We start from the raw sequence: 12639 nt of genomic DNA on the forward strand, positions 1-12639 counted from the left end.
CCTGAAAAGCTGTTAGTGCCACGTTCACCACGGCCTTTCTGCCGTCATGAATAGTACATCTCATCCCAGCTTACGTCTAGCACACTGAAATGGCACGATTTCTTATGTAATGGGCTCACATTCACCTGTGAAGAAGATGCAGTTTGTGGAATTTGTTCCAATGTGAGTCATCTTAGGGACTTAATTCTTTGCTGGTGTTTTCCAAGGTTCTTGTTGTTACTGCGTTAATACCGTCCTGAGTACACCGTTCGGTTATGTTTGTGCAGGAAATGATGCATGAATTTTACAGAATATTGTTGTGATTTTTTTTTTTTCCCTCCAATTGTATTATGCATCTCTTGTGCTTGAACTGCAGAGTATACTATAATTAACCATAAATTACATTGAAACACCTCTTTGATTTTTTTTTTTCTTTTTTTCTTCTTCTTCCCCATCTTTTACCAGGCACAGCATAACACAAGAATGCTGGCTACATATGCAGCTATTGATCCTAGAGTGCAATATCTGGGCTATACAATGAAAGTTTTTGCAAAGGTAATATAAAAATAAGGTACTTACTTGTATAATACAGTGTTTTCTGATATAGCTACTGAATTTACCTTTTGCTAATACCAACTGGAAAGGAGACAGTAGAAATGCACTTTCTTAAGCTGACTATGCTCCATACGATTGTGTGTATCAGAATGAAGTTCTTTAGTCCTGGTATCCTCTGCTATCTGTTGAAAGATTTCTGTCTAAGAGGAAGCTGATGAAAGGAAAACTTCCATTTTTTTTTCAATTTCAAACCAGCAAAAAACAAACAGACAAACAAACGAAAGTGGAAAAAATGGTAGCTGGAAGACGTAGGGGCATGTGGCTGTGCATGGTCTTCCCAAGTTTCCATATCTAGGACCAGCCCAGAGATTACTGCAGCTTTCTTCTGGCCTACTTGCCTTGTTTTACTTCTTATAAAAGTCAGGAGTAGATATGGGTTGATGAATGCCTAAGTCTCTACTTGATGTGCCTAGGACATACACTTAACTTTAAGAGTTTGGAATTATCAAATACCAAATCTCCTGCATCTTTTTTTCTTACGATATTCTAACAAAGTGTTATACTATACAACCTTTGATAATTGAAACATGGTGCTGCTTTTTATTCAAGCTGCACTATTAAATACAGTCCCCAAACACATCCAAAGAAAGCTTAGTGAAACAGGGGCAAATAAAAAACAGGTTATAGAGAGTGTATCATGCTACCAGATGTTAATGTAATAAAATGCATCAAGATTAATAAAATAACTTTGTTCCAGAATGAAATGGACATGTTCATTATATTGTCACCAAGACTCATAAAGGTTTTTGTTGGTTTGTTTTTTTTTTTTTCTGTGGTCACAGTAGATGTAGAATATTGCCATGTCTCTTCTGTGTCCAGATTAAAAGTCCCTTATGTTGATAATAACGAACCTTACATTTTTTTGTAGTATTGCATACTATTGTATACATTCTAAAAATCTTACTGTAAAGACCAAGTTTCCAAGTTGTGGGACATACACTTTTGAATATATACGCGTGGAGGTGACTTCATAGCTATACAAGTACTCTGTGTTTAAGCAAAATGCTTCCTCCTCTGTTTGCATTGGCAGAAAAAACAAGAACAGCTGTCACTGCTGCTGCTAATGTGAAAGTAATGTGTAAATCCCTGTTTTTCCAGACCTGGGAGGTTAAAAAAATATGTTGTTTGTTATGACACAGGCTTGAAGCAAAGGGTATCTTGGAAGCAGGTGCTGTAGAAAGGTTATACTGTAATAAGATTTTCAAAAGTAAGGTAATTCACTGATGTTTGTTTTACGCTATGTTGTGCAGGCTGGACCGTGGTTTAATTAGGTATGCATATGTATGGTAGCAAACTGCCAGGTATTGCCTAAGTTGCCAGTACAACATGGAAATACTTGCCCATTAATTAATTATTTTTTTTTAAAAAAGGGGGAAACCAAAACAATAAGGAATCATAGAAACAGCTCTAGTAACATGGGTTTAGGAAAATTAAATTTCACAGTATTGAAACGTGGACATCAGACGTGGAGGTTTGTTGGGATTTCTGTTTTGGGGGTTTTGATTTGGTTTTAGGTTTTGGTTTTGATTGTTTTTTTGGTTTTTTGTGGGTTTTTTTCCTATTTGGCACATTATAAACTAAAAAAAAATATTTTGGCTATGAGAAGCTTTTCTGTTTTTATGTTAGTCAAATTATGCTGTGGATTTGCCAGATGGCACTTGACTCTAAGGACATATATTTTTCAGGCTTCATAAAACAATTTTTGTTATGAGATGAATGTATTTTGAGTTACTGGTGCTGTTTCTGTTTGCTCTCTAACATAGTTGTTAGTCTTGAATAATAAAATGTAAATTCAGTATTTTGTTTAAAATGTATTTTTTCAGCGCTGCGATATTGGTGATGCATCCCGTGGTAGTCTGTCTTCGTACGCCTATATTCTTATGGTTTTGTACTTTCTACAGCAGAGAAATCCACCAGTTATTCCAGTTCTTCAGGAGGTACGTTTTCAGAAAAAGAGGCCATGAAAATAGATGCATTGTTTTTTCAAGCCAAATATGAGAAGTCTGGGCTTTTGGGATCAAGGGGGATGAATGAAATATGGGGCCCTTCTGCATTAGCAGGTTCCTAACTCCCACTTGGTTTTAGTGGGTAAAACTTACCAAGAAAATTACAACAAAATTGGGAATCTGTTGGACCTAAGTTCTGCTGTTACGTTTACTTTGGGATTTTGGTCTTATGATGATATTTATATGCTGAACAGGATAGAAAAAAAATTGGCAGGTGGTATGGAGAAAAGGGAATTGTAATTATGAGACTGCGCCAGATGCTCTTGAGATGCGAGGCCAACTCTTCCATCAGTTATTGTCAGAAGCATTATTTATTGCTCAACACCTTACCTGAAAAAGAAAAAGTTTATGTTATGATTTGATGAGAGGAAAAAAAATATAACTAATGCTTTAGTACAACTTTAAAGATACTCTTTTACAGGTGCCAGGAAACTCTATTAAGAAAATAACGTTCTGTACCTCAGTTGCGTGGGTGGGGAGAATATAATTAGTCAGCTATCTGCCTCTTCCTGGATACACTCTGGAACTCCCAAGCACTTCTGAAAATCATCCCTTCTGACTTTTTTGTTGTCTGCATGCAAGAGGAAAATTGGCTTAAGCACTGCAGTTGAGACAGACTTTTTTGCTGATACTTTAGTAGTGGTTGGGGGTTGTTACTTTATCGCTACTCTGAGAGTGCAATTAAATAACAGTGGAATTTCCCCTTGGCTTTGCTAAAGTCAAAATGTAATAGGAGTCATATAAAGTCTCCTTAGAGATTTTGTGGGCAAGAGGGATGTTGGAATCTTGATGAGATAATTCAGTCATGTTTTCTTAGTTGCAAAGAACAAGTGAAAATAAAATATCCCAATAATTTGAGAGAGATATAGCAATAATGCAAAAAGACTTTCAGACTTTACCAATGGGAAATTCTGCCTATATAAGAAGTAATTGTTAAAATTAAATAATACAAAAATATAAATCTTTTCTTACCAGCAAAACTGCAAGTCTTTTATGGTGACTTTGAATTAGAGTGGTAACTGTCTCTGTTTCGGCAGATATTTGATGGAAAACAGATTCCACAAAGAATGGTGGATGGATGGAATGCCTTTTTCTTTGATGACATGGAAGAATTGGTAATATTATAATTCCAGAAGAGTCACTAAAACTTAAAGCTTGTTTTTATGGGAAAGTAATACATTTCTAACAGTGTAATATATAAAAGAGTAGTTAAACTTCCATATCCGTATTATTATAACTTCCCAAATGAGTCCTATTTTGCTGAAATGAGTGTCTGTTTTTTTCTTAGTTTATTTTAAATCATTTCTAAATAACATAAATCAGGAAAAATACTTTTTACTCTTAATAAACAGTTCAGGATTGAGGTAGATTTAACTGTAGTGATTTAACCTTACTTTAACGAAATGAAATTGTTCGTGGTAGACAAACTCATAATTAGAGAGGTAGTTCAGGCGAAGTACTTCAGTAACTGTAGCTGAATAAATTGTGTCTTCAATTGTATGCAGAAGAAGCGTCTGCCTTCTCTTGGAAAAAACACTGAATCACTTGGAGAACTCTGGCTAGGGTTGCTGCGATTCTACACTGAAGAATTTGACTTCAAGGAATATGTGATCAGCATCCGGCAGAAAAAGCTGTTAACTACGTTTGAAAAACAGTGGACATCCAAATGTATTGCCATTGAAGGTACTTATCTGCTGAATTTTTGTTCCATTAATGAGGGAGTGATGAATGCTGTTGCTTGAGGATCTTTTGTCGTTGTTGCACAGGATCTTTATGTGAAGAAACTACCATCAATGTTTAAAACAAGCATTGTTTACAAGTCCTACAGCTTACAAAATGAGATTAGGCTCCTAACTTTTAGTATACTTTCAGTAAATTGCTCTTACTTTTATTATCATTAGTCGCATATTTTTAAAACACTCAGCATTGTTTTGCTATCGTCTACTCTGTGGGTGCATTTAAAATGGAATTCCCTGTGTTAAAATAAAAAATTTTTGTTGCAGCATATTTTTTCCAATTCTGATTTGTTTTTCTCCCTTCTTTACACAGATCCTTTTGACTTGAATCATAATCTCGGTGCTGGAGTCTCTAGGAAAAGTAAGCTATTAATGTCTACTAATGATTAATGTTCACTAATTTCTAAAGTGTTGTGCCTTTTCTGTTGTTTTCCAATAACTTTGTCTTTCTTCAATAGTGACCAATTTCATAATGAAGGCATTTATCAATGGGAGAAAATTATTTGGTACCCCATTCTACCCAGCTGTTGGAAGAGAGGCTGTAAGTTTGCATAGTTTTTAGTATGTTTTTTTTACTTTTCTTCGTCCACTGACTTGATGCATCCAAAGCAAACCTCTTGTATGTATTTATCAATTTTGTATGCACAATATATGTAATTATATATCATCTGCATAAAATGTACATCTTAGTATTGGACTCCTGAAATATAAAATTCACAGGAGTAGTTGGATGGGTGATGGGTATTTTTGGCAGGTTTTGGGAAAATAAGCTTATTTTGTTTTTTGGTTTTGTTTTATAAAAAACTTTTCATTGTGTGACATTAAGTATTGCAGAAAACTGCAAAATTGGCTATAAAACCCAGAAACAGCTTTAGAAACTTTACTAGCTATTCATGTAGCTAAAGAAAATAGACTCATAAGATATTACATTCTACGTATTTTTCCAGTTCGTGGGGAAAGTAAGGATAGCTGCTTAAGGAAGGAAAAGGACGATGATCAACTTTTTTTTTTGTAATCAGTTGACCTTCAAAATTTGCATAGTGAGTCAGGGTCAGGAATGCGTTCGTGCAACATCGTATTAGAGAAAGTACTCCTCTGTGCTACAGGGTCCAGTCATCGATGCGTAATAGAGAACTGGGTTTTTGTATGAGCAAATAAATCAGCTGGAATTAATATTTTTAACGTGTACTTAGAAAGGTGTTTTCTAAGTCGGTTTAGAGGACTGTTCTCCCAATGGCTTTCAACAGGGTTTGTGTTTCTAAGGGATTTTGAAAATCTTCTGAAAGCTTTTATTTCCCCTCATCCTTCCCTATCTTCTCTTTTCCATTTGCTTACTATATCTGTGTTTTTTCTGAGTTTGTTTGAATGAGTTTTAAACGTTCTTTGATGGAGTGACTGTGTTCTGTTTTGTGCTATGCCTAACAGAATCTCCTTCCTAAGCCAGTGCCCTGTTATTGCAGCTTAGTGGTACAGAGAGGAAACTGTAGCAAAAAGGTTCAGTAAATTACCTGTCTACAGTAGGACTTTGTTCCCAAACTGGGGTTAGAACATTTCTATTTGTATCTCTATTTCAATCTTTCAGGCAACAGTACTTTTACAGTGTTCACGTTGCTCAGAGGCCGTAAACTGTGGCCTTTGCGCTGACACACATCAGAACTGCAGCTGTCCTTAGCAAATTCCAGGGGAGGGGGGTGATATAGGTCAGTGTGCAGATGCTCCATCTGTTTCCCACCTGAGCTTTGTTCTGTCTAGGGGGATATAATCATGTCATTTGGGAAGGGATATAGGCTGCTTCGGAAAGCATACAAGCAGTGACTCAGATACCAAAAATAGATCATATGCAAAAAATTGCCCTCTGAAGAGCCTTTGGGAAAGCAGAAGGTTGGCAGCAGGCTGGATCCTGGATAAGCTGTTCTGCAAATTCAGCCTCTGGCCCTAAGACTAAATACCCCTTTTTAGTGCAAATTGCTCCACATCTCTGAAAAGGCTGCCATTATCTAGGGGAAGAAAAGGACTAGGTATAATCTAAGAAGTAGTAAAATTTAGGGAACAATAGGAGATGAAAGCTGTCCATTTTACTTCCATTTCTCAGTCTTGTAAGTGAATTGCTTATGCATTGTATCTGTCTGGTGTGTTTTGATAGGAATACTTTTTTGACTCAAAAGTGCTGACAGATGGGGAATTGGCACCCAATGACAGATGTTGTCGTGTCTGTGGAAAAATTGGTCACTACATGAAAGACTGTCCAAAGAGGAGGAGGTAAGTAATATACAAAGCTAACGTAAAATCTTTGAGATTAAATCAGGAGACATTTGGATATTTGAAATTTTAATGGAAATTAAGAATATGCTGAATTGCAGAGAAAATCAAATCTTCATATCTGATCCTCAACTTTACATCCTATTTTTGCTTTTCTTAAGACTATTTCTGGTCATCTCTTTAAAGCTTAGAGTAAAATCAACAGTCTATAACATGTTTTTGCTTCGTGATCTATCTGTAGTTACAGCTTACCTTAAAATTTAGATTACTAAATTATCTTTTTATAGTGTAAACATTCAGATGGAGACCATATTACCTGACTGCACAATTTGTAATGTATTAAAATGGATTTCCTGTAGCGATCATGTTCGGAAGACAGTGTTGAATTTGAATTGTTCTATAGATCTGATAACGTACCTCTGCAAGGCAGGTAAAAGTTCATTTATTAAAATCTAGGAGTAGTTAAAATGTACATAGTTAAGGTGCATTTCTGTAACATCATACTAGTGCCAGTCATTTAGTGATCTTGCACTTGTGCATTAATTACACTTACGAGTTTTGGATCCAGTACTCCTGCAAAAGGAGTCCCTAGTACATGCAGGTCAATGTCTCCAAAGAGAGTTTAACAGGAATTGACAGAGAATGTGCACTCCTCACATTTTTACATCTTTGGATTTTTGATGACCCATTCAGTGTAGATTGTCTGACTCCTCCTAAAACCTTTTGAAGCCCTTAGAATGCAGGTTGAAGTCTGGGCTTTTTCATTTGCTCCTTATGTTCATTGTGTGCTCAGTAATTCTTCAAAAGATTCTTGGTCTCTTCCTGCTACAAAGTCCTTATTTACAGCCTTTCGTTTAGTCAGCAGAGTTCAAGATACATGAAACTGGACTGGAACTCTAAGGTCACAGGTTGACTCTTTCTGTCAGCTGCTCCCTTAACATACTCCTCACAAGCACTAGCACATTGAATGGCATCACCTCTTTCCCTACATCTGTCTCAGTAAAAGAAGTTGTGATCTGCTCTTCACACAAACTGCTATTACAGCACAGCCACACAGAATATCTCTCAAATTGTAAATACAGCTCACACAATAGTATTAATATTTAACAATCTTGCAGATATCCTATGGAAAAAGACCTTTATTTCTTGTCTTGGTTCCTGATCACTAGTTCTTCTCCCGTTTGCTGTGTTAGTACTGAGTGTTTGAAAGAGCCTGAGTGCTTTCTTTCACATCCTGTCTAGGTTCAGGGTGCTAATATAATCTTTTAGAGAAATATGCCATCTCCAGTCAGGAGGAGGTTATATCTACAAGATACAGCTAACTTGTTTTGTTTATATTCTGACTCAGTGGGATTGTTGCATAGAACTACTCCCAAACTAACTGGCAGGCTAAGCCTACTTACCTGCAGGTATAGTTCTGCACTAGTACAGTCAGATAGCTTCTGGAGAATTCTGGGGAGCTTCTAGGTGTGTTAAGTTTATGCAAACAGTTTGTTAACCAGCCCAGATTCTGAAAGTGTTTTTCTGGGATTTCTAAGATATTTGTATTCTGGTACAGCTGTTGGTTAAGTAATCATTTCCTTTGAACATAGCAATATAACAACTCTACATTTGTGTGTGTGTCTGTGTGGTTTTGTGATACTGCTAATAAAAATTATTATTCAGGTTGAAGAAAAAGGAGAATGAGAAAGATGATGAAAAAGAAGTGAAAGAAGATGATAGAGAAACAAGAGAGAAAAGGTGTTTCATCTGTGGGGATGTGGGCCATGTTAGAAGAGATTGTCCTGAATTCAAACAAACCCGTCAGAGAAATAATAGTGTGCCAGGTAAGTCAATTTACGTGTTGTTAGTATAATTTGAAAGTTCTGAGATCTCTTCTCTCTAGGTTTCTATACAGACCTGGTAATTATCTTTAAAAATTTCTGCAATTAATGATTTCAGCCATTGCAAATATATCTTTTAGTCTAAGTGTTGCTTTTCTTCAAGGGGAGTAATGCCTCCTGAAGGACAGTCTTTGCATGGGTGGTAAAAATGTACTCAGCAGTAAGTATAGTGTACTTCAGGGTATTGCATTATTTGTCTTCCACTCACAAGAGGTGCATTTAGGAGTAGTAAGAATAGTAATAATTGAATGCATTTCTTCTTCCAAATGTTTCTCAAATGTTAGCTAACCCTCCATCATCTGTGAGAGGTAAGTAAATGTATTTTCACCAAAAATCAGTGGTCTTTAAAGTAACACTTCCAAAAGCATACAGATGCATTAGGAAGCTAGATCCAGCTTTCAAATTACTGTTAGTAATTAGAGACAAGTCTAATTGCAAACCCATTCAAATTAGGCCCTTAAGGTGCCTGTGGTAGTTGAAAAAGTGGAGAAAGCAATCATAAATGAACTTCAGAGAGAACCTTGCTGCTTTTCTGTGTGCTGATAACCCTTACTCTCTCTCTCCTTTTTTTTCCCCCCTTTTGTTGCCCAATAGTTTCTGTTGTTGCTATTGCTATTTAAAATCCCACTGCTTATAGCAATAGCATGGAAACGTGTATAAAGTAGCACTCCTGCCTGATAGCAAAGTGAGCTTTCTTCATGCTAGAATTTGTATTGCTCAGAATTAGATTGTGGGTTTAGCTGCTATACTTATTAATGGCAGCTGTTGCCGGTAGAGGGAAAGCTTTCCACTTAAGAGAGGAGAGGTTAAAGTGATTTATCTACTTTGTGTCACATGAGAGTTAAGGTATTGCTGACTCCCAGTTCTGTGTTCATTATTCTGTCATCTGTAATCTTGTGGGTTTTATTAACATTTTTGTTCCTTGATTAGGCACCCAGTTGGTCCGAAGCATGGTAAATTCACAGCTAGTGGCTGTGAGTCAGCAGCAAGTGGAACGACCCTTGCGCACTAGACAGTCATCAGAATGTGTAAGTTCCAATTAGCTCTAGTATTGAAGTAAGTGAGCTGTAGCAAACCAGCGATCCTGGGCCAGGCTAGGAACAGGTTTGCACAGTTTTTTCTTAACAGATTCTGGACTTCATAATGACAACATTGCACTGTGCCAGTTAATGAAACTTTGTAATGTAGTGTCTCTTGGAAAGCATTTATGGTCTACATGTATGGAAACTACATGGTCAAATTTCTTATGAGATAGCTTGCAGTTCTGAAAGGCCAGCTTCACTATCTTTGAGATTTAAGCTAGGATGCCTTTTGAAGTCTTGCGCTTAGTTATTTGGCAATGTTCTGGAGTTACTAAGGGAAGTAAAACATAGCTCATCATTAACATGCTGGAGACTTATGTTTGTGACTATCATGATTCTCTGTGGTTTAAGAGAACTGTCTTAAGGGACTGTCGTGAACAGGCAGGGAACACAGATGAATCGTACTTCAATTCAGGTGGGATACACGGGCAAAAGTCTGCCAGAGCACACTAGAAGCACAAACAGAACAATGGGGAAATTTTTGGTACTTCTCTCTTAGAATTTGTTCAAATCTCTATAGAACTGGATAAAATACGTTTAACTTGCTTCTAAGTGGAGATGGATAGCAGAGTGTATTTGAGCAAATACAGCTGTTGGCATTTAATGTTTTTGGAGTACAGAATACAGCAGAAATTCATTAATTTTAAGCTATTAGTCTGAGAAACATGTGCCTGCTAATGAAGCTGGCAAGTAAGCAAACATAGTAATCAGGGCTGCTCATCGCTAATGCTCTTTGCTCAGTGTACTGCTTTAGGTATAGAGTATTTCCTGACTGATTAGCAAGCATTTATTGGAGTGTTTGCTCCAGTAACAGAGACTTTATGACATCATTTTTACTGTAATAATATGCTGTTAAGGAGGGACTGATACAGCCGTAATCGAAGTGAAGGGCTGAACTGCCACCAGGCTATCATGTGACGCAGGAGTATCTTTTTAGGAGCCTTGCATTTCTGCTGGGGAAGTTGAAGCTGGACATGTGGGTGCAGCTAGAGTGAGGCACATCATGCACACTGGACCTACTGCACGTGCACATTCTTGTGTCATCTGGATGTCACAGACTCTGCGTGTGTTGCATGGCTGTCATTTGGCCAGGATTTCTTGGTGAATATGTGCTGTCCAGGGATTGTTTGAGGAGAATGGGAAGGGGGAATGTTAGCAGAGTAAGAGGGAGAGAAAAGGAAAAGCAGGAGCATGGAAGCAGACCAAGAGGCTGGCGCTTAACATTTCTCTTCTGCTGCTGGCATGTCCAATGCGTGCTTGTAGTGGTTTAGTGTTTGCAGGAAGGCTATAGTCAGTGCATGTGCTCTGTTTTTATATTTAAACTGTTAAACTAGTCATTGTCTTTCAAATCCCAGGTTTTACCTTCTCTTCCTGGTTTGAGAGAAAGGCATAAGAGGCACTCATACAGGAACAGTTGGAATAGCAGCAGGGAGCAATCCCGGCTTCTGGGCTTCAGCTTTTGCTCAGGCAAAGACACACAGCATGCTGCTATAAGGAACGCTCTGAAAGGCTGGCATGGGGAAGTCCTGCAGACCTCTGGTTATTGAAGAAAAGTGACTGCCAATTTAAACGGACAGGCGAGCAGTCATGGATAGTGACAAGCTACAGAGACCTTTTAATTTCAGATGTTTGACAGCAGCTGAGTTACTTGGAGCTTAGCTGTCTGCTATAGTCTATGGAGGGAGACAAGTGACTCCAGGGGGAGACTGAGATCTGAGGTTCAGGTAATCATCTCTGGTTTAGGTAGCTGGCTGTCATTTGAATTCCGCTTTGGAGGCACATATGCCATCACCATCTTGTCTCAGTGCTTAAAGCCAGATTAGGTTAATCCAGACATTGATAATAAATTTTGGCAGATAAATTGGGGAACTCTTCCCAGCCACCCCAGTTCTTAAAGTGCTTCTCTACTTAGTTGCAATACCAAACAGATGAAATAGGCTCATGCCTGTTCCTGTTGCTGGTGAAAAGAAAGCTTTGTAAGATCTCTGCAAAGGCGGTAATAATTGTTGTTTCTGTGCCTTTAGCCATGGCCTAACATGAGGATATGGAGGTTGAAACTGGGTTTTTGGAGTTTCAATTTCTTGTTTAACAGATTAAATAAAAATGAAAGAAATATTAGGAGCTTACTTTGGAATTACTTTAAAAAGTGTCTGTTGTAATAAGAACCACTCTATTTAGAAGTAAGGTAATTAGTGAATGAGATTCTGGGCTGTAAATAAGTAGGATGGGGAAGACACTGATGAAAAATCAGAAGCAGATGTGTGAGGAGTCTAATGAAGAGCTTGGGGCTAATGTTTGCTCAGAATGATGTTTCTGATGGTGGGATGTGCCACATTAACGGACCAAATTATCTGATGGCGAAAATCAGTGTCATTTGAACTGCACTTATTTAAACCAGATGGAACTTGGGCACAGTATTTGGGGTGTTGCTGGGGAGTGCTTTGCCTTTTTTATGAATAGTCTAATACAGTGGGTGCTTATTAAAGAAAAACACCATTAAATAGCTAGTGAACTAATCAGAAATACATACTTTTTTTTTCCCCTCCAGTCTGATTCGCATCAGTCATCTTACTCTCCACAACCTCAACAATTTACACAGAATTCCTCTCAGCCAGCCTCCATTAACCAGACTCAGCCACAACCAATATCCCAGTCTAAGCACGTTCCGCAACCACAGCAGGGTGCACAGCCACCCCATCAGGTCCAGCTGCCTTTGTTTAACTTTCCCCAATCTCCCCCAGGTCAGTATTCCACCTTGCATAACCTGGGACTACTTCAGATGCACCATCACCACCAAATTCAGCTTCCCAACACTTCTTGGCCTATTCATGGGCCCGTTATTCACTCTGCACCGGGTAACCCTCCTCATTCTACAAATGTTCCATTTTCTATGAGATCTGGCAGCAGCAGCACCACAAATAACCAGAGCAGTGTAAGCCTGAATGATCCCAGTATCATCTTTGCACAGCCTGCTGCCAGGCCCATGGGAATCCCCAGCACTTCTCATGAGGGACACTGGCACAATCCTGTGACTCCAAACTCACTGGTGAACAATGGCACTGTGGGGAATTCAGGTAAC

The 12639-nt window shown here is 38.0% G+C and overlaps 1 protein-coding gene across 6 annotated transcripts in view; it reads left to right on the top strand.

Moving 5' to 3' along the window:
• TUT4 (terminal uridylyl transferase 4) overlaps positions 1-12639 on the top strand; it is a 52447-nt gene that overhangs the window by 34347 nt on the left and 5461 nt on the right. For all 6 annotated transcript variants that reach the window (XM_087734528.1, XM_087734526.1, XM_087734531.1 and 3 more), the window contains 10 exons: positions 445-534; positions 2418-2531; positions 3638-3715; positions 4106-4283; positions 4650-4697; positions 4795-4877; positions 6480-6595; positions 8261-8421; positions 9409-9506; positions 12109-12634. In XM_087734528.1, coding sequence (XP_087590654.1) covers positions 445-534; positions 2418-2531; positions 3638-3715; positions 4106-4283; positions 4650-4697; positions 4795-4877; positions 6480-6595; positions 8261-8421; positions 9409-9506; positions 12109-12634 — 1492 coding nt within the window. The remainder of the gene's footprint in view (positions 1-444; positions 535-2417; positions 2532-3637; positions 3716-4105; positions 4284-4649; positions 4698-4794; positions 4878-6479; positions 6596-8260; positions 8422-9408; positions 9507-12108; positions 12635-12639) is intronic.

This window comes from Nipponia nippon, unplaced genomic scaffold, assembly GCF_047370975.1.
Source record: "Nipponia nippon isolate SJK-2023a ecotype South Korea unplaced genomic scaffold, ASM4737097v1 scaffold_5, whole genome shotgun sequence".
Taxonomy (NCBI): domain Eukaryota; kingdom Metazoa; phylum Chordata; class Aves; order Pelecaniformes; family Threskiornithidae; genus Nipponia; species Nipponia nippon.